The sequence below is a fragment of the Drosophila suzukii genome, chromosome 2L (assembly GCF_043229965.1).
Source record: "Drosophila suzukii chromosome 2L, CBGP_Dsuzu_IsoJpt1.0, whole genome shotgun sequence".
Taxonomy (NCBI): Eukaryota; Metazoa; Arthropoda; class Insecta; order Diptera; family Drosophilidae; genus Drosophila; species Drosophila suzukii.
The window spans coordinates 19,880,844-19,907,070 of NC_092080.1; the positions used below are offsets into that span (position 1 = coordinate 19,880,844).

The window sequence follows — 26,227 nt, forward strand, 5'->3', positions numbered from 1 at the left end:
CATATTTCCTTAAGATACGAATCCGATAAATTATTTCGGATGGGCATAGAAATAATATTTAAAGTAAAAATACCCATATTAAATGTTTACCTAAGTTTTCAATACATCAGAAAACAATATGTTAAAATTCAATTCCTTAAAACTTTTCCTAACTCTTAAGAGTATCCTCTGCTTCCACTTTCACAAATTGACATTTCTTTAAAAATATTTTTTGGAGCTGAAAATTGAATTTGGCTGCCTTTTGCCTCGGGCAACTCCACAACTAAGTTTTCCTTCTTTTTGTATAAGGGCTCCTGGAGTTGAGGAGCTGGGAACCAAGTTTTGGGGCTGGCACAGAGATACAGATGCTGCTGCTCCACAAAAGCTCCCTCGTCTTCAACCTCACCGTTCCAGCGGTACTTAACATATTTGCATTAACAAGCGGACCCTCATACAGATACAGACCTAAAGTACATTCAAAATGTACATGTTTTTTAGGTATTCGGTATTCATATGTCTGCATTTGATGGAGCAGGGTTCTGGGATTTGGGGGCAAGCATTTCTCTGCAGGCCGTGCCATTAAAATTATTGATTTTCTGCCGTCTGCAATTCTGCCCTTTGGCCAACACAGTTAACCCGCCAATCCTCCCGATAGTCCCTCATTTGCCGCCACATTTAAATTAATCAACTCAATTTGCGTAAAAGTGCAATATGGAGATGGGAGCGACAACGACGAGCGTTGATTATATCAGAAGAGACTGGCGGCGATGTCAACTTGAACGAAAGGGGAAGTTCTCCATACTGCTTCCCTTCAATGCCCCGTAACTCTTCTTACCCTAATAATTATGTCATGTTTCAGGAAAAATCGCCGTGCTCCTGTTCCCTGGGCAATTTCATGGACTTCAGAACATTTTCGCTAATGTTTCTTTCACGCTTCATTATTAGGGCTCGTAAAAAATTGGCAAATGCAGGGACTTGCGAAAATCTCGAGGAATATTTTCGAGGAAATTATGAATTATTAATTATGGCAAGGGTTTTCAGCGAGATAGAGACTCCACTCCACCCCTTTTGCCTTCCATGTCCAATGTGTAAGCGCATTTGGGCGTGAGAACTAATTCGCTTGTAATTGCAGCCAAGGAAAATGGAAAATGTGAGGTTTAACCCCAGGGTTAAAAACTGTAAATGACTTGCCATGCAAATTATGAAAATTATGAATACGAAATTAGTTTTGGATGATGAGTATTGAATGTAATTTTGCAAGAGATCCGATGGGGAGTTTAAGGAGAGTCCCAGAAGCTGAGACTTGTAATCCCTTCTTGGAATTCTCTTCACCCTTTTAAAAAAACTATTTTTAGCTTACTCAACATTTTGATTCGATTAGGTTTAAGCGAAATACTTTATTTATATTCCTTAGTTGGGAAGATTACGCATGAATAGGCGACGGGCGAAATATTTTGGAACAAATCATGAATCATATTTCCGCCCGCGCAAAGACATGTGTGAACCGATGGCTGACCCACTAAAAAAGAACCCATAACACATTTATTTCCATAGCAAATGAGGCATAGTTTCCTCCCCTTTTGTTTTGAAATCTTCTTCACGTATTTCCTTTTTTGCATAGCAAATCAGAATATTAAATATAATCAAATAAAGTTCAAATGCACTCAACTAAATCAAATAAATGGGTTGTCATACATCATGACAAATCGTATGCTTCCGCCTCCGACCCTCTGGAGACCTTTTTTTTGGGATGGGAGGGTGTCAAAGTCACCACAATGAACTTTGCTAAGCCCGTGCAAATATTGGGCCAACAAGCTGCGAGTGGGTGGACTACTGCAAAAGTATCAAATTTCAGTGCAGGGGTGCAGGATTCGTGGTTGGCCATTGCCACAGAGGGAAGCCTAATTTGTTTGCAGCAGGGTAGTAGTTTACAGTATTCGTTTTCAAAAGGGGGTTATGTCCCCTGAAAATAGTTGCAAAATAATTGTAGATTTTTTTGTTACCTAAACTAGTTAGGACACCGCTTTCAATAAAGTCTTAATAATAAATTAGTTGTTTTTTTTATATATTATACAATACACCAAAGTGGAATGCAAATGTATTTACTTAGGGGAATCCCTTAAAAACCGCGACTACACCCCTGACTGAAACATTTGCAGGCAATTAAAAGCACTAACGAATTGCTCTTGTGTGAAAGGGGATCTGGGCAGGAGTTTGGGGAACCGGGAACACCCTAAAGCCACATCGACCATAGCACCCTCAGCATATAATTAGCCCGCGGTGTTTTTCGAAGGGGGTGTAGAGGTAAGCACTAGATTGAAAGTTTTTAACCCTTAAAGCACAAATAGCAGTTTTATTAACGTCATTAAAGTTACTTTTTTTTGGTTCTTTTTATCTCGATGATTTCATTCGGGGCGATGGCTAACCGAGCTGAACTGGGACAATTGAAATGGAAAGTGTCGCACATGCCGAAGGGCAGACTGTGACCCACCCACAAGTGCAACCCCCTGGCGAGTACGGTGCGTGGTTCTCGTGCAACATTCTTCAATGAAATCTGGGCAAGTCGTCGACTCCAGGGGAAATCCTCGCGGGGTGCGACCCAGACGGGCGCTCCCTTTTGCCTGCCGCGTCTTGTGCCGCAGGTTGATTAGAAATTCCATTAAAATTCCATAAAAAAAATGTACGTACAGTAGCTGCCGCACCCAGCTCCTGCTTTAATTACACTATAAATACATTATTTTATTAAAGAAATTGGAAAGTTTTCTTTAGTTTTTGAAAAGTGTTTGTTTTTACGACAAAAAATATAGATCCCTCCGATTGTAACTTTAAAGTAACTTTATTATTTAATACAAGATATTAAACGTTATTTAAATCTGTTTAGACTTGTAATCTTTTAATAGGAGCCATTAAAATCATATATCAATACATATATTATTAAAAAACAAGGGTATTTAAGACTAAACATATTTTAAGGTATTACTTTTATGTTTCACTATATTACTTCATATAGTGAAACATAAAAGTAATACTTATATTCTACATATCATCAATGTAGTTTATTTTCTGACTTCTTGGCTTGGGCTAGGTTTTTTTCAGTGCTTAGTTTTCCTCTGGGGGTGGTTTGTATCTGAAGAACCCACCCATCCCCGGCGAAGTACCAACTCCAAGTTCCTCTGCAATCGCGTGCGATGTCTTGCCATTCAATGGTTGTACCTCCCCCTTCACTTTACTTCTCGAACTCCCACTTCCTCTGCTTATTTGTATTTCAATGTCGCTTGCCGCTGATGTCGTCTAATTAAGTCGCAAAGTGTGTCCCTGCTTGGGATTCGGATCGGGTTGGTTAGTCGGTTGGTTGTTTGGCTGGATGGTTGCGCCGGTTCTCCATGGTCCCGGTAAAGTGCGGAGTGTGGCCCCGATAAGTGAGTCGAGCAAAAGTGGCGAGCGTGTCCAATTATCGAGCATATAATGCAGTTCACGTGTCGCTGGCTGCTTTTGGGATTCGCATTTTAAGGCAATCTGTGCGGGAAATGGTTGAGATGTAATCTAAAAAACTGCAGTTTGTTATTCAACAAAAGGTTATAATTTATATTATTTTTATCGTCGAGTTCGCTTGGCTTTTGATAAACTGGGGCAACAAAGATGATCTTGGGACCTAGGCCTTGGTTATTTCCTTGGATTTGTGATGTGCCAAATCCACAATCATCCGGGGTTTAGCTTCGCGAAAGAAAAAAGAAGGGAATACAAATAGGTGTATATCACTAATTCGACAATACACACTCGATTGCATTTACACGTTTAATCCCTGTATTGCACTGTCTACTCTGCCCGGCAGCCTCCTCTAAATTTCAATTAACACCTTGTGCACTCGGCCATTGCATAAAACAACCATCGACAAATTATTGTGCCTGATAAAATACTGTGAGCACATGTTACCCATGAATCCCCGCCAGCATCTCGCTCAATAGGAAGTGAATTCGCATAATAACAATAACAACAGGAGGAGCCCCAAGCGGCCCACTAACCGAAACCCCAACTAAAAACAATAACCACGAAACACTGTCTGCACAGTTTCCACGGGGCGGAAGTTGGAGAGGGCGGTGGAGTTGGGAGGTGGACCTGTACAGGTCTTCCAACAGTATCCCCCGAGCAGTATTATCTCCGTCTTCATCATCATCATCATCGTCAACAACGGCCAAATGTTTATTATTGCATTTTGATTTCCGTATGATGTTTTCTTTATAGCTACTCTTTTGCGTCACTGGTTTCTCTTCTGCGCTCTCTTTTGCGTCATCATCCCCAAAGTGAAAAACATTCATTTTACGCTCTTAAAAACTTTACATAGCTCTGTTACTGGTAAACCTTTCAGATATAGTACTATTGAAACTGATCTCACATTCTTTTACGTAGCCTATCTCAGATTTTATTAATGGCAATTGTTAACTTTTCTTGGCCTTATCTTCCAATAACCCCTATGATAATTAAGAATGTAAGCAAGCATTTATTTTTGCAAGCGCTGAATCAGTCACAAATTGCGTTGCAGCCAAATTAAATTGTGGCTTTTAATAAATTTATACACGGTATTTGTTGAGTATAAGGTATACTGGATTTCTTTGTGTAATTTTCTATATATAAGGGAAAGGTTTATAATTAAAAAAAGATTAAAATAAGATTTATGACTTTTAATTTCTATATTTTTTTAAACAAAAAGTTAAACCAATTTTTAAAAATATAACATTTTGAAATTTCTTGCTTTTTATGCTGTTGATAGCAGCATTCCTTATAAGTACCATTTTAGAGTTACCTTCTAGTGCTTCAACAGATGGCTTTGTGCTTATTATTCTTCACTAAAATTGATCAAATTAGCTTTTTAAAAATTCTTTTAAACTTCTTTAAATAAGCAAAATCTTAAGTAGTACTGTGTTATTTACCTACAAATTTGGCATACTATTATTATGCTATTATTCTTATTATATTACGGTTTCAAAAGATATCTCTTTTTTAATTTAAAAAAAACTTTTGGATATTATAAATTACTTTAAAAAACGACGCAAAGTCTTTGGGTGGCTTCCGGAAGCAGAAGTATTATGTTTCGAGTGTCAGCAACAAGCGGCCAGGGAATCCTGAGTTTGGAATGGGAAACTTACCTGCTGATTACCTCCGCAGCTGCTAACAGCACGTGGCAACAGCAACAGCTGCTGTTGGCTAACAGAGCGCTGTTATCCGTTAACCCTCCACCAGTTCGCTGGGGTGAGAGCCCTCTCCGTTTGTCTCTCGCACTCACTTGTGTTCCGAACAGCACTCGGTGTAGACGTATCCGACGGATACTCGATTTACCAGTTGTATCTGCGTGTTAGGGCCCTCGCGTAACTTTTCGCGTAATATTTTCGGCTTGACAATTTTTTGGATACTTGATGAAATAACGTCAGCAATAATAAACACCCCGCAGTTGTACAAATAACACAAATAAACAAGCATATTTACCCAAAGTTATTGTGGTTTCAATGCAAAGTGACCAAATGTGTTAGTCATCATACAGTTTATTTATGTGCTAAAATGCAAATTCGAAATCACAAGACCAAACAAGTTGCTAAAATGTGGCAGAGGAAGCCAATAAGTGCAAATAAAAATAAATAAATAAGAGAAACGCAGCGAAAAAAAAAGGATTACACCAGACAAATAACACTAAAGCGGCGTAAAAATAGCAAAAACGCAAAAACACTTTTCATTGCCAACACGGGCAGAAAGCAGCAACAAGAAAAAAGAGGGCCAAGAAAAGCCGCCAAGGCAGAAAAGCAACAGTTGAAGCGGCAAAATGTTGGCAGTTAAGAACTTCTTCCTGCCAGAGCGGGCCAAAGCTCCGGAGACTCCCCAACGATTCTCCCGGATGCCGGAAGCCTTTCTTCGCTCCATCCGAAGACGATCTTTGAGGGTCAAGAGGGCCAAGAGCCTGGTGGTGCCCGATCGCAGCGAGAAACGTAAATCAGGTGAGGTACAGTGTCGATGTAAAGCGACCAATATGGGAAACAATGGGTTAAAGTTCAAAAAAAGAGCATTTAAAAATAGGAGATCTTTTAAAAAGGAATTAAAAATTCCTATGAATTTAAGAAAACCCTCTTTAAAATAAACCCATTTAATGAACATCTCTTGCTCTATTCTAGACCTCATAAAAAATGCCATTCGTATTTAACATCATTCAACCGTTTTTCCCACAGCACCACCTTAAGTACTCCCCTTTTGCAGACCTTGCCACCTAATCACCATTAACCAAAACCTGAGCATTTCTCACACATTTATTTCGTCACTCACTATCCATTAAAATGTTTGATAATTAGTTTATTATAACTTAAAAATCATTTAACTTTTTATGCAATTTCGTTAATTACGTCAAACAAAAAAAATCGTAAACCAATGACCTTGCGCAAGTTTTATTATTAGCATTTAATGTGCAACAGTCGAAATAAACTTTTGTTTAACTCCATTAAAGTGTACAAAAAAATAGAGAGAAATAAGTTACAACCTTTTGAATATGGCACATCGCGTGTCATGTGTCAAAGTGTGAGGCAAACTTTGGGTGTTGTAACCAGCCACAACGAAAATAATGCAATTTGGCATAGTTTCACTCCGATACTTCCTCAGTTCCGACTCAAGCTGTGGGCTTTATTATGCCAAAGTTATGACAGCATTATGTCTTATTTTTCAAGCTTTTTTGCATGAAAATTACAAGTAAACAAAAGTTTGCCAAACTTCTTTGTTTCTATCAAAAGCTGGCGGAGTGAAAGGTCGATAAAAAAGTGAAGAGCGAAAGTTAGGGAGTTAATACACAAAAGGGAAGTTCATTTGGGGGAAGGTATATCAATGTTTTGTAACACTGACTCACATTCGTATTGTTCGACATTGACTCTACCAGTAGCCGTGACAACCGAACAAGGAAAGTTTGTCTACCTCTCACTTTGGCACTTAGCATGCAATTATCGATTCTCGAAAAATGCGGGCCGGGTCCAAGAAGCCAAACGAAGGTGGCATTGACACATTGCAATCAATGCCACTTAATGACGTCAATCGGAGGCAGGATGGGTGGAAGGTGCCAAGTACTGGGGCGTTTTGATGTCCCTGGTTATCGTGGGCATTAATCGGTTGGCTTGTCAAGTATCCGCCACAGTTCGAGGCTTAAAGATGGGATACAAGCTAAAGAACTGACAAGAAGCTGGTTCGCTCTTGGGACTTTAGAAATATGTGTCAACTGGTTCTTGCCACCACAGATCTGGGCGAGAGATTATATTGATTGATCTGTTGCAGATTATAAACGGTTACACTCTAATACATCATCTGTTGTGGCTATAAATCACAGCGAGTGCATATATAAACTTTTCTTTGTTAGACTAGTAAAACAAATATTTATGCAAATTTTATGGTGAAATTCTTAACTTTTAATGTCTCAAAATACAGAGTGCGGCCAAGATTCTGGGAAACATTTTCTCCTATAGATTTTCAAGCTTTTTATACAGATTGCATCATATGATTTCTTTTCTGTACGTTTTGCGATGGCTCATCAATATCGAAATCTCTTCGTCATGTTTTAACCTGCCTTTCCTCATTCCCTGGAATAAAAAACGCATACCATGAGTAACATTAAGTTAATTCTATCCCTTTCCTGATCATTTTCTATTTTCAACGCTATACGATTATTTCTTTGCTTCATTGCAATTTTTCATGCTGCAACGCATTCTTGCATGTGTGCAGATATTTTTTCCCTGATCGCCTCATTAATTTCTACTCAAATTGCAAATTCCATTCGGAATCCCATTACTGTAGAGTGCTTCAGCTTGTGTTCTATTCATTGGTGTGTATTTTTTACTGCCCCTATTGGAGCCTCAAGTCGCGCCACGTATTGATAAGATAAGAAATGGACGGTCTAGTCTATATACATGATTTATAAATAAGTAAAATGTGCTTCTATTTATTTCCGTTCATTCACTTTGTTTAATTAAAAAGAGTCTCTATCCTATCCCCCGCCAACTGATAGGCTTAGGTGACCGAGATAGGTCTGGACTGCGAAATACCTGAGATCCAGAGATATTCAAGCCCAGGTGCTCCAATTTCCTATTCGACTGTCAGTTCTCTGACTTTTTAAAGACCTTGACAGGCTTTCGGTTTAGTTTTGTTTGCTTGAAAGTCCCCCGAAGTATCACGTCAAACGTGGGACAGATCTCTATAGAAAATGTTTTGTGGGGACTAGCACAATTTCCAAGCCATTTCAATAGACGCGTCTCTTGACGATCACCTCACAATCTGTTCCACGCAACACTTTATTTTGTATACTTTTTTATTTGTTTGGCTCTTTTTTTCCTGTTTTTGTATACATAAACTTTTTATTTCTTTAGCCGCTCGTGCACTCAACGCTTAAACAAGATAAATAAAGAGTCAACAACAAGAGCGAAATAATACGCTCAACACATTTTGTGCGAAAAACAAATATAGCCAACAAAATTTAGAATATTTCAGCGAAAGAAACAAGAACACGTATGATTAAAATTAAAACGCAATTGTATTTGCTGGGGGCAAACATGAGTGTGTGAATGGGTTTCGGTGGCTACATATAGCCACACATCTGAACAAGTAATATCTGCACATTGTATCTATGCGGAGATGGTAATCATTTTGATGAGATCATGGCTCGTTCGCTTTGCGACTGGGACAAATGACCCCAACTCGCGTGTAGATTTTTGTGGGAAAGTATAGTGGCTGAGTTTAATCTGGTCAACGAAAGTATTCAGTTGTATTTCGTACAATTTGGGATCCTCAGCCCACTCTTTGACCTTTGGAAAGACCCACAGAGATGCGGAAACTGTCACGCGTGCCCTTAATTAATCCCCACAAATTGTGAGTTTTATGAGTGATGAAGTCTCAGCATTTGCCAGTTGAATTAACGACCTGCCCACATTAATTAACCAACCGCCCACCAAGTATACATAGATCAGTATTTGGCAAACATTAAAAGGAGAAACTTTTTGTTTTATCGCTGATTTTGGTCAGAACAACAAGTTGAGTCATCGGCGCATGGCTTGGATTATACTCATTGTTGGAAGTGTCACTCTAAGATGGTGTCAATCATGGAGAGACTCTCGATCGGGAGTTCATCGATCGGTTCTACGGCCGGCAATCCATTAATCATTCTCCACTTCACGGTCGCCGACTTGGGATGCTTCTCTATATATGGTCCTCTCTCTAAATGGCGTTAAACATATTTCTCTTGTTGCTGCCGTAACGCACGCGTCACCTTTTAAACTCTGGATAAAATGCACCTTTTCTTATTCGGTATCTTTTTAACGGTCCTACACGCCTTATAATTATCTTACGAATTATCGTCTTTATTTTCCACATTGTCTTTGAAAAGTGAAACCTTACGCTAACGTGTAATTAATGAAATTTTATGATCTCTCGCAGTAATCATAAAAATATGATAATTTCTTTGCGTATCTTGTTTATGATGTCTCTATCTTGGACGATAATATCATATTATTAATAGTTGAAATTTGAGGCATTTCTTACTTCAAGCAAGTCATGGTTTTTGGTTAACTAGTTGAGGCAGATGGAAATGTATTTTTTTTAATTTCAGATATTTTGCTTGTAATTGTTTCTTAAAGGCAAAGTCTTTAAGACATTTACTGGCTTTGACTTTCCGTTCTTAGGTTCCCAGAGATCATTTCAAGTGGAACTTCATAAAACACTTCCTATTTCTCCCTCACTTCTTCTCCAGCTAATTCCGAAATATCAATTTAATTTGTTGATCTAAGCCTGGGAAAAATATTGCCTACACACATGCTTTCGACCATGACGAAATGCATCCAATCCTAGAAAATTTTAAAAAGAATATATTCCCAGCTAAACTGTAGAAGCTATTCAAATTTATTTCGACACTTATACGGCAGCAGTCTCAAATAAATTTGCGTATTTTCAATTAAATCATATGAAGACCCCTGTCTCAAGAAAACCTGTCAAATGCCAAAGTGAAACGAGGGAAATTTGAATGCAATTGCCTGTAATGAGAAAATAGCTGGAAAAATATGCAAATTAGATGAAAAACGACACGTTTAAAACGCCGCTTCCGCCTCAAACAGTGGGACACTTGTTGGGAAAACAAAAATACCTATCTATCCACCACCAAAATGCGTCAATCGTCGGTGGAGTTTTCTCCCCAAATACAGTTGGGAAAGGAGTGGATAGAAAAGGCGGCAGGTTTGTTGGTCAAACTCCATTCAGAATGCAAAGTGTATCTGGTATCTGAACAAAACGATCGAAAATTGAATTTTGAATAGCAAAGGCTGACCATAAAGGGATTGCATTTTCGTTTTGCCTTGCGTGGCCCTTTGTATTCTCCAAATCCCAAAAGCCCCTTACAAACCTACGCTTTACTATATTGTTTTTCCTATATGGCAAACGCATTCAGCAGCGGAAGTTCTTATTTAGGTTTCGTTCCCGCTCCGCTCCAATCTAAGGTTTAATGCCCATTGAAATTCTAATGTGGCGTTGACACCGCCAAATTGCTGATGGCGATGGGGCGTTCGCTCGGTCCCTTCTGGTTACACAAAATAATAATAAAATTCCAACATAATTTTTACAATGGCAATTCGAAGGCTCGTATGATCATTAAGCTGAGTATTTTGTACGTCCCAATTTGGGAGGAGTGCCCTTCATTATTGCATTGATTTCCTTTCGGCTTGGCCGAAAGTTCAGTCACACTCAAGTGATTCTCTTCTCGGAAACTTACATGAATCTTACATAACCGGTTCAGGTTTACTTCTCCTTCGTTTTTTCGTATTTTCCTCATCTTATTCGCATTTTCGGTTGCCTTGTGGGTAGTTATGATCTGTCTGTAGCTGCTGGAAACTTATCTCAGCACTAACCTACAGTTTGCTGCGGGTTTTCTCGTCAGATTACAATCGTAATAGTCATAAAGTATACATTTTAACTAAAGGTCTTATATGTGGGATATGGCTGTAAAAAGATGGTTAAAGGGTAGGGATATTAGACATAAGAATTTTGTTGTTGCTGAAAGTTGCGGGTATCTTTAGGTTAGTCCTGGAATTATATAAACATTGGTTTAGTGACAGAATATTCCGATATGTAATATAAGCTCCGACTGCAGAGCTGAAAAAACTTTACTAGAACTATTTTACAAACTTTGACGACCACTTTGCGCACATTAGGTAGAAGTTTTTCCTAAAACTTTACCCTGCTGTCGAGTGTAATTCAATAGCCTTCCCATACGGAGTATTGCATTGGCGTCTGACTGATAGCAGTAAGTTTCCGCCGGTTGGTGTATCTTGGCAGAAACAGAAACAACAGCTAATGGCCAGCAAGTCGTTGAACCGCAAAAAGACAGTGGGAAAAGGAGACTCAGATCGCTGGCACCCACGGGTAAAACTCTTTCGACACAAACTAAGTAGAATTTAATTCACTTCTGGCAGCCCGAGAAAATGCTGGAAAATGCAGGAAATTTTAGCAAGAGCTGCGAACGCACACGATGCCTGTTTGGGCGACACTCTCGCACACTCTTGAGCACCCAAAAAACACCCATAAATAAGATTGTAATGGATGGCAGCCTGGTGCGAAACAATGGTCATCATAATTTTTTTTGCTCTGGAAAGAAAAGATGTAAACGAGCTGCTCGCACAATGGCAGATGAGATGAGATTTCTGGGTAACTGGCCAAGAGGAAAACTACTGCTAAGGAGGCTGCCAAAAAGGAGCGAGAAGTAGCTCGTGTAGAACGAGGAAAAGTAAAAGTAAGCAATTTAATAATTTGCTGCGCCTGAGCGACTGGGAAAGCGGAAAAGAAAAGGAAAAAGTCAGCTGGTCAGTTGGTCAGTGGTCGGAGATCGCAGATCGAAGATCGCAGTGGATCGTGGAATACTATTGGCCAGCTGCTTCTTCTCTAATGAGGCGCCTGACCATTCCAAATCGATTTAATTGAACTCGAATTTATGGGATACAAATGACATACGGAAATCTCTTCCCAGCCCATAAGAAGTTTCTGTAGCCATATTTGTATTTTTAGCAAATCCCAACCGCAAAAGGGAAAACCTCAAATACGCAGGACAATCAAATGCTCATCATTGACAATCTCACCGCATAAATATTAAACACAAATACGATTCCAATTTTATATTATTTGATTTTATGACCGACCATCAGCCCAAGGAGCAGCTGACAATAATAACAGGAATCCCAGGAAAAATCCCATTTCCCACTGCACTTTCCTTTCATTTTTTTGGTGCTTTCTTCCCCAGATTTTTGCCCGTCCATTGTCTTCGGGACTGACACTTCATAAATATGTCATATTTAATAGAGTACAGTGAGCTACCGAGGAAACGGCAGAGAGAGAGTAAGTGAAAGAAGCCACCACCGGGAGAAAGGTGTCCTGCATGTCCTTGGGCGCTCTCACTTGCCTTCTCCTGGGCCTTTGTCAACATTGATTGACTCGCACGAGCTCAAAAGATCCTTCAGCCGGGTGTATTTTTTTTGCGCTTTTTTTGATTGAAAAAAATTCATATTTGGGGTGAAGGAAATATCTTTTTAAGGGAAAAATTAAAAGAAAAAATATCGTGTTTTCCCCGATCATTGTAAGATGATCTCGGGACAGAGTCATGTCATAAATTTGACATTTAATCGTTTTGGGATGGGAAAGGAAAATTTAACATTTGCCTAAACTCTCGATAGAAGTCGGAAGAATTCGTCACGATTCAATTCTTATTTAGTAAGCGCATTGAGTAAGGTTAAAATATCCGCTCTGATGTCATAACTAAGATTCAACCAGTTCAAATGAAAAGTTTACGCTACAGATTAGATTGTATTCGATAAGATTGGTTCGACGAAATAAAAGAACTCTAAGAACGAGAACGCATTTTTCGGTTATGACGAAGTTAGTTTTTAGAAAAAAAAGACGTAGTATAGGTAAAATGTTATTTGTTATGATGTTTAGAGAGGTAATGTCTTTCTTAGAAACTATTTTTATACCCGTTACTCGTAGAGTAAAAGGGTATACTAGATTCGTCGGAAAGTATGTAACAGGCAGAAGGAAGCGTTTCCGACCCCACAAAGTATATATATTCTTGATCAGGATCACTAGCCGATCTAGCCATGTCCGTCTGTCCGTCTGTCTGTCTGTACGTCTGACCGTCTGTCCGGATGAACGCTGAGATCTCGGAAACTATGGGAGCTAGGCTATTGAGATTTGGCGTGCAGATTCCTGAGCTTCTTACGCAGCGCAAGTTTGTTTCGGCACAGTGCCACGCCCACTCTAACGCCCACAAACCGCCCAAAACTGTGGCTCCTACAGTTTTGATGCTAGAATAAAAATTTGAACTGAAATGTATTGTTCTCATCAATACCTATCGATTGACCCAAAAAAAAGTTTGCCACGCCCACTTTAACGCCCACAAACCGCGAAAACCTGTGACGCCCACAATTTTCATGCTAGATAAAAAATTTTAACTGAAATGTATTGGTCTCGTCGATACCTATCGATTGATCCAAAAAAAAATTTGCCACGCCCACTCTAACGCCCATAACGCTTAAATCTGTATACCGCCGGTAGGTGGCGCATTTTAATCTCGCTTTGCTGCTTGCATATCTCCATATAGCTGAGTAACGGGTATCTGATAGTCGAGGTACTCGACTATAGCGTTCTTCCTTGTTTCATTTTAAAAGCCAATTAAATTAAATTACTTTTGGTTTTTCAGGGCATAACTATCTAATTGTTCTGAAACTTCAACTTCTTGTATGGAATATTGATTTTACAAATACTTTCAGGCTGATAAGACATTACTTTGTACTCTGCACTTCCCTCATTATGGGCTTTTCACTGCTGAACGATAAGAAATCATAGCTTACAGCGAAGTGATTTTTTCTTTATTTGCTTTCTGGTATTATTTTTATTTTTATTACCGCCTCGTGTTTTGCAATTTACTCTTCCTGTGCTCGAATGATAAATGAGTTTCCACACAAGTAACAAATTCAATTCGGCCCCAAAACTGATAAACGACCGAAAAATAACAAAAAAGCGTCAACAAAGAAATCGTCTATGCCTATGTACAATTTTTTGGGTGCAAATGAGAACAAGTTTACCGAGGAGTAAAAATGGAGTATGGAGATCTGGGGAACTGGCACAAAGATGCTTTATTACCTGAGTACATAAATCCTTCAGCCAATGACAGCATCCTAAGCAGAGCATCCTTAAGGGATTGCCGCCTCAAAAAGGACCTCGTTTAACCCTTTCCCTGGCCGCGGGGCGTGGTCTTTTGAGTGTGTGCCTAACCTTCAACTGTGTTTGGACAGTGAATTGAATGAAATTGCTCCTCAATCTAATTTATCAAAATACCGCACATGTTTCGTTCTGAAAGATCTCAGACTGCTGTTTCGCTAACAAGAGCGATCTTCCCATATACCCATTGGCTGCCATCTGCTCGTCTGTTTGTTTGGATGTTCGCGCATTTGCTAATGATCCGTGAATTTCTGTGTCAATTTGAATTGTTTTTCTTTTTTCCTTGGATTTCTGGGCGATGAAGTCATGTTTTTATTCCGCCCCCCACAAGAATATTCATACGGAATGGATGCCTGCACGTGACACTGGGCGAGTGTATAATATATAGATTTGACAGATACAGTTTCAGGTACACACCCAAGCCATCCCATACTATATGCCATCGTATTCCATCCCATCTCAGGTTGCGTGACGCTGATGATGATGCCCCAGGGCGAACCTTGAAGTGTCGCAATCATTCGTGCAGAACTTTTCTATGGGTCTCCTCTCCAAAACAGACAGCAGTTGGATGAGTGGGTTACCCCTCAGGTGTACAAGTTATTGTTTTGTTTGCTTTGACTTGTAATTAATTGGAAAATGCAACTGTTTAGCTTAGTTTAGGGAGTGCTAAGCAAATAGTTTGTTTAAATATGTAGTAAGCAAACAGTTTTAGATGATATATTAAAAAGGTATGTCCCGTATTCCTAAACTATTTTCTTTTGGCAACTGTCTCTTGACCATTCGACTGCCTTTCACTTTATTCGTTCCTTATTTCTGCTACCTTTTCCTGTCTGCAACATCCTCCTCCTTCGCCAGCAGCTCCTCTGGTAATCTTGTTTGTGCGATCGCCCTTTTTGCCTCGAATCATTTGTGGGCTTTGCTAATTTTCCCTACCTTTGTTGGGTCGACGCAGGCAGGGGATCAGTAGAATCGGAAAAGAAAACCATTCTTGTGTAGGCTACTTTTTGCTGGTTGCTGGCAGCAACTTTGCCACCAGTCGCCGTGATCTTCTTTCACTGATCTCTGGGCAAATACAAACGGCGAGCGGGACAAAAAGAAAGTAAATCTCGTCTTTGGAGCAGATGTGCAGAACGCCGGACGGAGGTCTATGGAAACGCCAACACCAAGATCAGCCAAGAATGAAATCAAAGAAGGGAATCGAGGAGAGACATATAGAGTGGGGGGATCCTGAGATTTATTGCCTGTTGTCCTCCAGATCTTTGGGACTGGACACTGTCGACACGGTCAGCCTACCTAAATATTTTCGTAGGTTTTTCGTGGGCCAATGCAAATATGCAACTCGTATCCAAGTGATCCTAACTCATATCCCAACTATCTGGCTATTCATATTTCCATGAAAGGCGAGGCAAATGGTAAAATATTCCTTTATTTTGGTTATGGCTTATTAAAATCACATTATTTGACCATTAACGGGCATGCCCAAAGTATCAAAACATCCATACATGAACTGTTTGCCATTTGTGGCATCTAATTGGCGTAAATTGAGGTTCGGGGTTGCTTTAAACTGTACACAAGGTTGGGATATTGCAGCTGCCCCAAGCTGCTTATTTAGTTTAAGGTTAAGGTTTTAAGGTTTACTAATCATATTCAACGATTACGCTAGGCCCATTTGATGTTTTTATCAATTTCCTTGTGGTTTTATGGTTTTGCCAACCATTCGCGGACAACTTTCAGCTGTATTTGACTAAAGGATGGTCGTAAAATAGTATAGGCGATGACATTTCTAACTGCTTCTTGTTGTGGCTACCGTAAACAACTAAATGGATATAAACATTTTTACGACCAATCCTTGGCGCCTCCTGGTCAAATAGAACTGAGGTATATATTTTTCTTGGATGCCCGGCACGCTTCTTGGTGATAAAACTCAGCCGGGTTATACGGTTCGGTTCAGTTCGGTTACAGCTGCTGTCAGTCATAAAACTAAGCCATCTATATCTTCAAGTTTTGGGTCATAAGGTCACCTGGTGTCTTGTTGGGAAAACATGTTTCCGAGGAGCAGACTTTGGAAGAAAGGCTAGAAAGGAAAATGAATATTTCATATTGTTCGCTAATTAAAATGCTTAACCCACATCAAGAGCTGTAAGTCCCAAGCCTTCTTATCGCCTCAATGGCAAGAGTGTATAAACACAAACAAACAGAGCTCACAAAAATAAAGGCAAAACAAATCCCAACCGAAATAAAACCCCTTCGACCAACAAACACGAACACTTTCTCTCCCCTGATTTTTGGGCCTAGAACAAGAAATGCAAATGGAAAGTCTACGAAATCGAATGTCTTTCGGGTTCCAGCTAGTTTGCATACGTAATTATTTCAGGAATTTTGACAACGATGGCGACATTTGACATGAGTTTGAGTTACGATCCCAAAGAGAGATAAAGACGAAGCACCGAGGGATAGGATGGTAGTTACATCGAAGGAAGGGGTTGTCCCGAGGCTGGCGGTTTGAACTTCACACATAAGCCGATCGCTCTGGATCCCTATTCCTAACCCGAGCTCTATTCCAATTCCTCAGGCGATTGTTAACCCCCAGCCCAGTGTCAGACATTTGACATCATTAGTCAAACTTAAAGACGCATTTGTAACTGGCTTGTAACTCCTAAGCGCTTTAGGCTAATGACCAGCCATTAATTAGGCGGGATTGTCTGCCATGTAGCCTGCAATTTGTTACAATTCGAAAGAATCGCCGAGAACCAGTCCATACCGCCATCTTTGATCCGAAAACCATTTCCATTGTACTCCTCAAAAAAAAAAGGCATGCAAATTGCAAAACCGCGCTAATTTTTTTCTGCCCATATCGCTTTCAATTGGTTTCAACAATTCTTGCCCGGATTTATTTCGGTGTTTCCAGTATTATATAACAAAAGGCATATTTATTTCGTTTTAATTTGTAATTTTGCGCTCTGGTCAGCAAGGCAAGAGTGCAAACCAGTTGAACTTGTCTGGTCCGCTGTCCGTTTCCATTTCCATCGCCTTGAGACGATTAACAAGCGGCAGGAAAACAAGTTCCCAGCCCTGAGACAAACCCTTGAGACCATATCCATATCCATGTCCATGTCTGTGTCTATGGCCATGTCCCTGTCGTTTTCGCTGTCGTTGTTGTCCATCGGTAGAAGTCCTCAGTGTTTACTTAAGCAACTCTTAACAACTCATAATAGAGCAATTTTCACGTATCCCTCTGCCTGGATCCAGTAAATCATCATTGCCTTGCAAGCAGGAACCATTCAAATGGTCAGCCATTGTCACTCCTTCTACCCTAAGTTCCCCGGGATCTGGGTTGAATGAAAGGAGTATGCCACCCGGAATCCCCTCTTCCTGAAGTGAAATCGATCGTGGGCACTTGGAAATCTAATGGCTCGGGCTTGGCCCTCTGCTCTTGGGAAAAGATTTATGGTGGCACCTTATGGTGTTTTCATTCCGGGCTTAGCAGATAGTTTAACATGGGGCGTGATGTATACACAGGGATCCCCTGTAGGATCGGCAAAAGCTCAACAGCTGGCCTGCCTTGATATCAAGTTGCCAGGCATTTCAATTAGCTACCCATTTATGGACCATTTCGTAGCCTTGAAACCCCGAATACCTTAAGGCTGATTGACTGACTGCGACTTGACAATGAGCTAATTTAAATCAGAAAAGTGTTCGAGCAAGCTGACAATTTAAAAGTTTTTTTCTCGAAAGCTACAGACAATTGCCGAAAATTGAAAAGGAAGCTTCCTGGCAAACATTTGTGCTGTCAATCATGCTAGAGGGCTAAACATACGCTCGAAGGATGATGTATGTGTTCCTTACCGAAGGATACATTTGCATAATGATGGGAGGATGGGTTCTCGAGAGCTGGAAACTTTTGGCCGCGACATGTAGGTCAAAGGGAAACGGGTTCGTCCCTACCGAGAGATCGCTAATTACGCTGCGGGAACTTTTTTTTGTTTCTTATTATACACCAAACTGAAACTAAAACTCTTTGGCTAATGATGATTTGATGCTTTCTTACAGATTCCTTTGTGAACAGTCAGGAATGGACGATTTCTCGATCAGTGCCAGATTTGAGGCTGGGAATCGTTGGTTCCCTCAACTCGGGAAAGTCGGCCCTGGTGCATCGCTATCTCACGGGATCCTATATGCAGGAGGAGTCGCCCGAGGGCGGTCGCTTCAAGAAGGAGGTCTTCATCGACGGCCAGAGCTACTTGCTGCTCATACGCGACGAGGGTGGAGCTCCCGAAATGCAGGTAAGTCGAGTCCTTGGGGTTTGTTTTTTATGTTCGGCTTTTCCCCATTGCCATGAAATATTCATGGGAATGGTAAAATGATGTATTGGCCGGGGGTAGCACTTTGGCGGCAAAGTTTCCCGTGCCGTAGACAAATAAATTTTCCCTTATCATCTTGTAAATATTTGAATCGAGGTCAACGTGGGATCAACTGGGAGCACTTCCGGGGGTTGTTGTTGGGTTAGTTGCCCTTTACTGGGCTTTTATTTATCAATATAATTTGATTGAAACGCTGAGAACTCGAGCCCAGAACTTTCTTTTGTGGCCCGCAGACATATTCACAGTTCCTGGCAACCAATTATCCAAGTTTTGGCCACTCCATTCTCCTTTAGTACTATTTTTCTCTCTTTTTGCGCCAAAGTTTGCCTTGACTGGACGTTGGGGAGTTGAATTTTGGCCGGGTCACAAGGCATGAGTCACTGGCAATCGAACTTCGACCTTTGGCAGCCGAGACTTTGTCGCAATGCCAGATAAGCGATTTCAACGTGTCTAGTTTTTGTTGGTTGTTGGCCATTATGGCAGAACGTGATGCAGCATCCTCGGCATCGTCATCATCTCCTGGCCGACAGCCAGGACTCGATGGACCCCAGGGCCATGGAGTTTGCCCAGTGCAAAATACTCGAGCACAATACACACAATGCCGGCGAGCTCTTTTAGTAGATTGCCAACCCTTGGGCAATCAAAAGTTCCTCCAGCCCCCCGGATCCGAATGCAATTGAATTCGTCTTTTGTCAATACATACATGTATATGCATTGCCCGAGATTGGGTAGCGTAATTAAAGGCAACTTAACCACGGGCTATTTACATTTGAACACGGGGCCTTGACTCATTGATTCCCCCGAGGCTTCTGCGGCTCAAGGAGCTTTTGTTCGGCCCTCGGCTTTGATATATGTGTGCTGTATTTTTGCATTTGCATTTTCGCAATTGCAATTTTACCAACCCCAAACCCCTGCTCTCAATTTCCAAAGTTCCCGAGGCCCTCTGCGCCTGCGGCTTAAAGGGTGAAAGTGAGGATTATAAATTTTAAGCTGCTTTTGCCTTTCACTAGTCTCGCTCATTTTTTATTTGCGGTTCTATTTACAGGACTTTCGAAAGGGCGGGAGGGGCGGTCTAGCCGTAGCTAGGGGGTTGCTTATAAAAAATGTGCCTGACACGCGACCCTCGAAATCCCAATAATATCCCTATAATCCTTGCCTTAGCCCTGCTGACTGACAGTCTTTCACTATTTGCTATATCCCGTTGTTAGCAATTCTTATTCAAATAGCATTTTTTTTATTTCCATCCTTTTTAATTATAAGTTTGGAGAATTTTTGCAAGTCAAGCAGATGATTGACCTAAATTATCGTTAGGAAACATAACAAAGGATTATGGCTTAAAATGTAGCGGGGAACAGTTTGCTGGGAACAGTTTGGGAGTTACAGTTTCAGAGCCACTGGGTTTTGAGGGAACGTTGAGTCTTCAAAAGTTCTTGCAGTTTGACAATATCACGATTAAAGTTTGAGAGCCACTTGGAGTGACACATTTTATAAACAATGTTTTCCGCTTCACTGCACTTCTAATATGATGCAACTTTCTCCTAATGCATATTACACAATCGTTATCGCTCGCTGCATGTCAAACTGTCAATCAGCCCTTTCACTTCAATGCACAAACTCCGCTGGAACTCCCACTTTCGTTACAATCGTAATTCTTTCCAATTCACAAAATCAACTAATTTTATACCACTTTCCTTGGCCATCTCGTGTCAGTCACATCTTTATGGAACATAATAAACCCATATTTCATAGGCGAAATAACCCCCATTTGTGTTGGACTCGGCACAAAAGTTACGCCAAAAGCAACTGTTACAGGGAGAACCCACCCAAAATGTGAACAACCCGGAAAGTCCCACCCTCGCAGGAAAAACAGTCGCCCAACTTTGGGTGAAATCACTCATTCAATGGTCGACTCGTCGCCACTCTGTCGCATTTGTAGTTGCTTTTTTTCGGTTTCCCCAGCGAAGGATATCATTACCATATACGAGACACGAGACGACGACAACAGCGACAACAATATTGCATACGACCAGGAATGGTCGATTCCTTATTGTTACAGCCAGCGAAAAGGGGGGGTGTACACTCGCGTCCAGGCAGATAGGAACATGTTTCAAATAAAAGTTTTTTGTTGTAAGTGTAGTCGTGGGTTATATGAAAAACATCTTTTTGACAGTGATTTTTAAAGTATTACTTGGATCGTTTAAAAAGTTTACCATAAAATGAGAATTGAGGTTAACCCTAATAAGCTTAAAAATGTATTATTTATGTTATATTATATCCCAGTGCCACGAGGAAGTACATATTATTAACGTCGAAAAATAGGTTTAAAAAATATTGACTTAAAACTATAACATAGTTTATTGTAGTTTATATTTTATAAAAATTTAAAATCTTGTATTATTAGATAAGGAAAGAATCTCTAAAAATGGAATAGTCTTTAGTATCAAAATTATATTTTGAAGACTAAATTTAAATTTAAAGCGGACTTTATTAAAACATAAACATTAAAAATAGATTCAGAAGTACTATCAAAAATAGTTAAGTATTGTGCGGTTAATTTTAGGGTTGAACTATTTTTGTGTCCTCCATTGTCCTGCTTACATCTGCAGTTGTTTTTCTTCGTCATCAGCATACATATGTGCAGTAAGGACCCCCCTCCCCCCCACACACACACCCTGCTATCGAGTATCTGTGTGAGCTCGAGCCTTTCGTCGCCGTTTGGTGCAACTTTTTTGCGACCCCCTTGCGCTGGTGCTTCGTTTTTGCTTTCCTGTTTCCTCTGCATACATTTTCACAACAAATCATAAAAAGTGGCAATGATGGCGGCGCCAAGGGGTGGAAGGGAGCTGGTTTTTTGGGGGGCAGACAGCCCAACCACCCACCACAACACAATGCACACAGCAACACAGACACAGACACAAACACAAACACAGACACGGGCACAGACGAGTGTCCTCGTTGCCAGGACATTCTAGCAGCCAGTTGTTTGTCGACTGGCGTCGCGTGCGGGCGGCTTTTTTCACTACTGCTGCCGGATTTCTGCTCCTGTCACACAGGATAACCACCGAGCTCGAAAGTCCCAGCAACAACTCCTCCATGAGAGAGTTACATAAATAATTCAGCCACTTTGTCACAGGTAAATGCCTGCGATGCGTTGCATTATTAATTGATTCCGACCGAAGGACAGTCAATCAATATTAACTGGAAAACTCCAGTTACTGGCTTCGCCTTCGATGGGAATCCTGCGCAGAAACGGGCAAAGGCAAATGGGCTGTTTACATCCCATATAAAAGTTCATTATCCTGCCAAACTGTTTGTATGTGTATGGGGCATACAAAAATCATTAAAAAGTTTAACACACGCCTGCCTGGCGAGCGGAGTGAAAAGAAGGCTTCAAGTGCTTCATTAGCGACTTTCTCAAGTGTGTGTGTCGAGTCCTTCGGAGTCCTGGCTAAAATACAAAAACAACTCCAGAGCAAACTCCTTCGAACAAGGAGGTACTGGCTATATATGACCATTGTTTTGCGCGCTTCCGCCAGACGCCGCATTTTGTTTACTCCCCATCCCGTCGATGCCGAATCCAAGTCATTCCTCCCCAGAATCCCTCGCAAAGTCAAGGACTCGACGCGTCCCAAAACGCTCTGTGCCTTCGCAGGACTCTCTTTGTTTTCAGTTTCCCAACGCAACCCTATCCTTATTTTAACTCATAACATGGTTTTTTTCGCTTTTTCTTACAGTTCGCTGGCTGGGTGGATGCGGTAATCTTCGTGTTCAGTCTGGAGAACGAGGGCAGCTTCAACACCGTCTACAACTACTACACGAAAATGGCGCATTTTCGGAATGGCCAGGAAATACCCATGATATTGGTGGGGACGCAAGGTAAGTCAACTAGTTTAGAGATTGCATAATAATAAGTATTACTAGGTAATAGTATTACTAAAAAAGAGATTTAAATCTACTAGTTATTGATTGAACAGTGGTTGTATACTGTCCATTTCGGCAGAGCCGCGGCATAACATTTATATAACCCATGGCTGTTTGTTCACAATTGTTGTAATTATTATTAACTACACTTTCTCTACTTTTTAGATGCCATCAGTGAGCGCAATCCCCGCGTGATCGACGACACCCGCGCCAGGAAATTGGCCAGCGATCTGAAGCGCTGCTCCTACTACGAGACCTGCGCCACCTATGGCCTGAATGTGGAGCGTGTCTTTCAGGATGGTGAGTCACCCAGTCAACAAGCGCATTTCCAAATAGCTAACACAATTTCTTTCATCTCTTGCAGCCTGTCAAAAGATCCTCTCGCAGCGCTTGCCTTTGCCACCACAGGTGCAACCGGCGAGACCGACGACCCCGCAGGGCAATCGCTTGGGACTGGCTCCTTACCAGGCATCCACCAACGGACAACGTGGCCAGCAGCAGCTGCCACTGCGAATGAGCGCGGATTTCGCCCAGGCGGAGCAGAAACTGTGGTCCCTGCAAGCGGCAAGCAGTTCCACCACCAATGAGAACAACAACATCACCAAATACAATCCCGGAGCGGCCAGTTCGCTGCAGGGCGATTGCTCCCAGGTGCAGCTGCGGGATCCACGCGATCTGGCGCCACCGCCGGGTAAGGAACTGCCCACGCCCACCTCAACGCCCACGACAAGCCGCAAGAGCCGGCGACGCTCCAACCTGTTCATCCCGTCCTCCTCGAAGAAGGCGGACAAGGAGAAGGAGCCGAAGAGCAGCGAGCTGGGGAGTGGACGGTCCATTCCCATCAAACAGGGCTACCTGTACAAGCGCTCCAGCAAGTCCCTGAACAAGGAGTGGAAGAAGAAGTACGTGACGCTGTGCGACGACGGCCGGCTCACCTATCATCCCTCGCTGCACGACTACATGGACGATGTGCACGGCAAGGAGATCCCGCTGCAGTACGTCACCGTGAAGGTGCCGGGACAAAAGCCTCGTGGCTCCAAGAGCATCATCACGAACAGTGCGCTTACCAGCTCACTGATGGCCAATGGCCAAAGGGCCCAGAACACCCTGAGTGATGGCATCGGTTGCCTCACCCTGGCCAAGGACAATCAGCGTAAGCTGAGCGAGAAACTCTCTCTACTTGGCGCCGGATCCGGAGCAGCTGGCGCCGGTGGGGAGCCGCTGAAGTCAAACAGCTCACAGCAGACGAGCGGGGACGAGGGCATAGCCATGTCCAATTCAAATTCGCAGACTTTCATTGCCGGCGAGACGGCCAACAAGTTGGAGGCCCAGACGCCGAATGTGAAGAAGCGACATCGCCGCATGAAGAGCAGCAGTGTAAAGGCCAACGAGGCGGACGACAACGATGGCTATGAGTTCTACATCGTGTCGCTGGACTCCAAGCAGTGGCACTTCGAGGCAGCCAATTCGGAGGAGCGCGACGAGTGGGTGGCGGCCGTCGAGCAGGAGATCTTCAAGAGCCTGCAGAGCATCGAGAGCAGCAAGACCAAACAGGCCACCAGCACGGATCTGGCCGCCATGCTGGCCATCCGTCAGCGGGTTCCCGGAAACGGATTCTGCGTCGACTGTGGAGCGCCAAGTGAGTTTACCCGAAGCTCTTTCTACTATTTTTGCTAATAATAAACTTTTCCAGATCCTGAATGGGCTAGCTTGAACCTGGGCGTACTCATGTGCATCGAGTGCTCGGGCGTGCATCGCAATCTTGGCTCGCATATATCCAAGGTTCGCTCTCTGGGCCTGGATGACTGGCCGTAAGTTCACTTACATATGATAATCTCCTTTAACCATTCTAACATGTTATTTTCTGTACCACCAGATCCCCGCATCTCAGTGTGATGCTGGCCATTGGCAACAGTCTGGCCAACTCCGTTTGGGAATCTAACACGAGGCAACGGGTGAAGCCCACTTCGCAGGCCAGTCGCGAGGAGAAGGAGCGATGGGTGCGCAGCAAGTACGAGGCCAAGGAGTTCCTCACCCCGCTGGGCAGCGGATCCTCAGCACATCCCAGCCCGAGTCCGGGTCAGCAGCTGATCGAGGCTGTGATTAGGGCGGACATCAAGTCGATTGTTTCGATCTTGGCCAACTGCCCGTCCGAGGTGACCAATGCGAATGTGAGCGCCAGGGATGTGCGCACTCCCCTGCTGCTGGCCTGTGCCATAGGCAATCTGGCCATAGCACAGCTGCTCATCTGGGTAAGTTAACAGATAAAAAAAAAAAGTGGAATGGTTATTAATAAGTGTCTCCTACTTTTTGCAGAACGGCGCCAACATCAAGCACACGGATCACGAGGGTCGCACCTGCCTGGCCTACGCTCGAGCGGCACAATCTCTGGCCACCGCCAAGTCGATCAAGGCCGCTGCGGCTGCGCAGGCGGGCACCACGATTCCGGCGCCTGCTCCGCCCACAAACGGTGGCATTCCTGCTCCCCAGTACAATGTGGAGGACACGACGGCGCTGGTGGAGCTGCTCGAGGGACTGGGCTGCCCAGAGGCGGCTCCTCTGACGGCCAGCGGCACCTTGCCGAGGAGACGCGACACGCTGGGCACGCCCTACGAGAAGTCCGTGTCGGGTGTGATCTGAATTAGTTAAAATTTAAATAAGATTAACGTGAATTTTCGTAGCAATTGTACAATTCATTAGATTTTGTTGTTCGTAACGGAATTAGTTTAAATTCGCCTGGAAAATTTGTAGAGCGTTTAGTGTGTTAGGTTTTAGGAATGTTGTGCAAATGTGTTTTATATTATTATTATTTGGCAAGCGTTGAATGGAAATTCACAAGTTTTATTTATGTTTTTTAGTTTTTTTAGTTTGTAAGCCACAAAAAACCTGTACAGTCTTGTTGTAATCTCAAGTGTATAATTTATTATTTTCGTATTACGTATTACCTACTATTATTATTGTTTTTATCGTGTGCAGGTTTTTATATCGTTTGCAAAACAATTATTTAGTAATATTACCTTGTAACTCTCGATAACCATCAGCAGATTGCAAAAAGACTTCACGACAAATGAAAAACATACTTATACACCCTTAACAATAGATAAAAGCTGATGCAAATTATACGTAAAAACGAAATGAATCTAAGATTAAAGCCAAAAACAAACTTATGCTAAACAACATACACGAACATATATCTATTATATACATAAATAGTTGAAATTGCTTGATAATCGGTTTAAACAAATGAACACGCCCAAAATGTAGCTTATGCTGAACCAAACTCACAAAATTCTTTGCTATATAAATTCCGACAAAAAGAACTCGTTTAACGGATTATACTGCAGAAAATAAGCTTCTGATGGTATAAAATCTGAGTAGACAAAAATTTATTTGAAAGTATTTCAAAACTATTATACAAAATAGTTATAAATCAATCTATAAATATTACTATATGTATACACCCCCCTATATTGTGTACGCTATTTGTACGAATTACAAACCACACAACGTGACAAACTCAATCTAATTGGAAGGAAAAGTAGCACACAAAAATCACAACAAAAGAAAAACCCTTCAATAAAAATCTATTAAACATTTTAAAATTGTCGCTTTTAACTTTGGATGGCACGCAGTGGGAATCGGGCATCATTAGACTCTAGTTATGGAGTTAACTCAGAGTAAAATTTTAGCCGAATATTTCGTGA

General features: G+C 41.9%; 1 protein-coding gene across 2 annotated transcripts in view; it reads left to right on the forward strand.

The window, feature by feature from the left end:
- Positions 1–26,092, forward strand: part of CenG1A (Centaurin gamma 1A) — a 56,441-nt gene extending 30,349 nt beyond the window's left edge. Inside the window, exons 1-8 of one of the 2 annotated variants that reach the window (XM_017082836.4) lie at positions 5,258–5,963; positions 18,292–18,524; positions 22,337–22,478; positions 22,689–22,823; positions 22,888–24,162; positions 24,217–24,334; positions 24,400–24,775; positions 24,840–26,092. In XM_017082836.4, the coding sequence (XP_016938325.3) occupies positions 5,792–5,963; positions 18,292–18,524; positions 22,337–22,478; positions 22,689–22,823; positions 22,888–24,162; positions 24,217–24,334; positions 24,400–24,775; positions 24,840–25,163 (2,775 nt within the window). In that variant the 5' untranslated portion in view covers positions 5,258–5,791 and the 3' untranslated portion in view covers positions 25,164–26,092. Of the gene's footprint in view, positions 1–5,257; positions 5,964–18,291; positions 18,525–22,336; positions 22,479–22,688; positions 22,824–22,887; positions 24,163–24,216; positions 24,335–24,399; positions 24,776–24,839 lie in introns of those variants that run through there. The other variant, XM_017082829.4, reaches the window with a different exon arrangement.
- Positions 26,093–26,227: the final 135 nt, after the last annotated feature.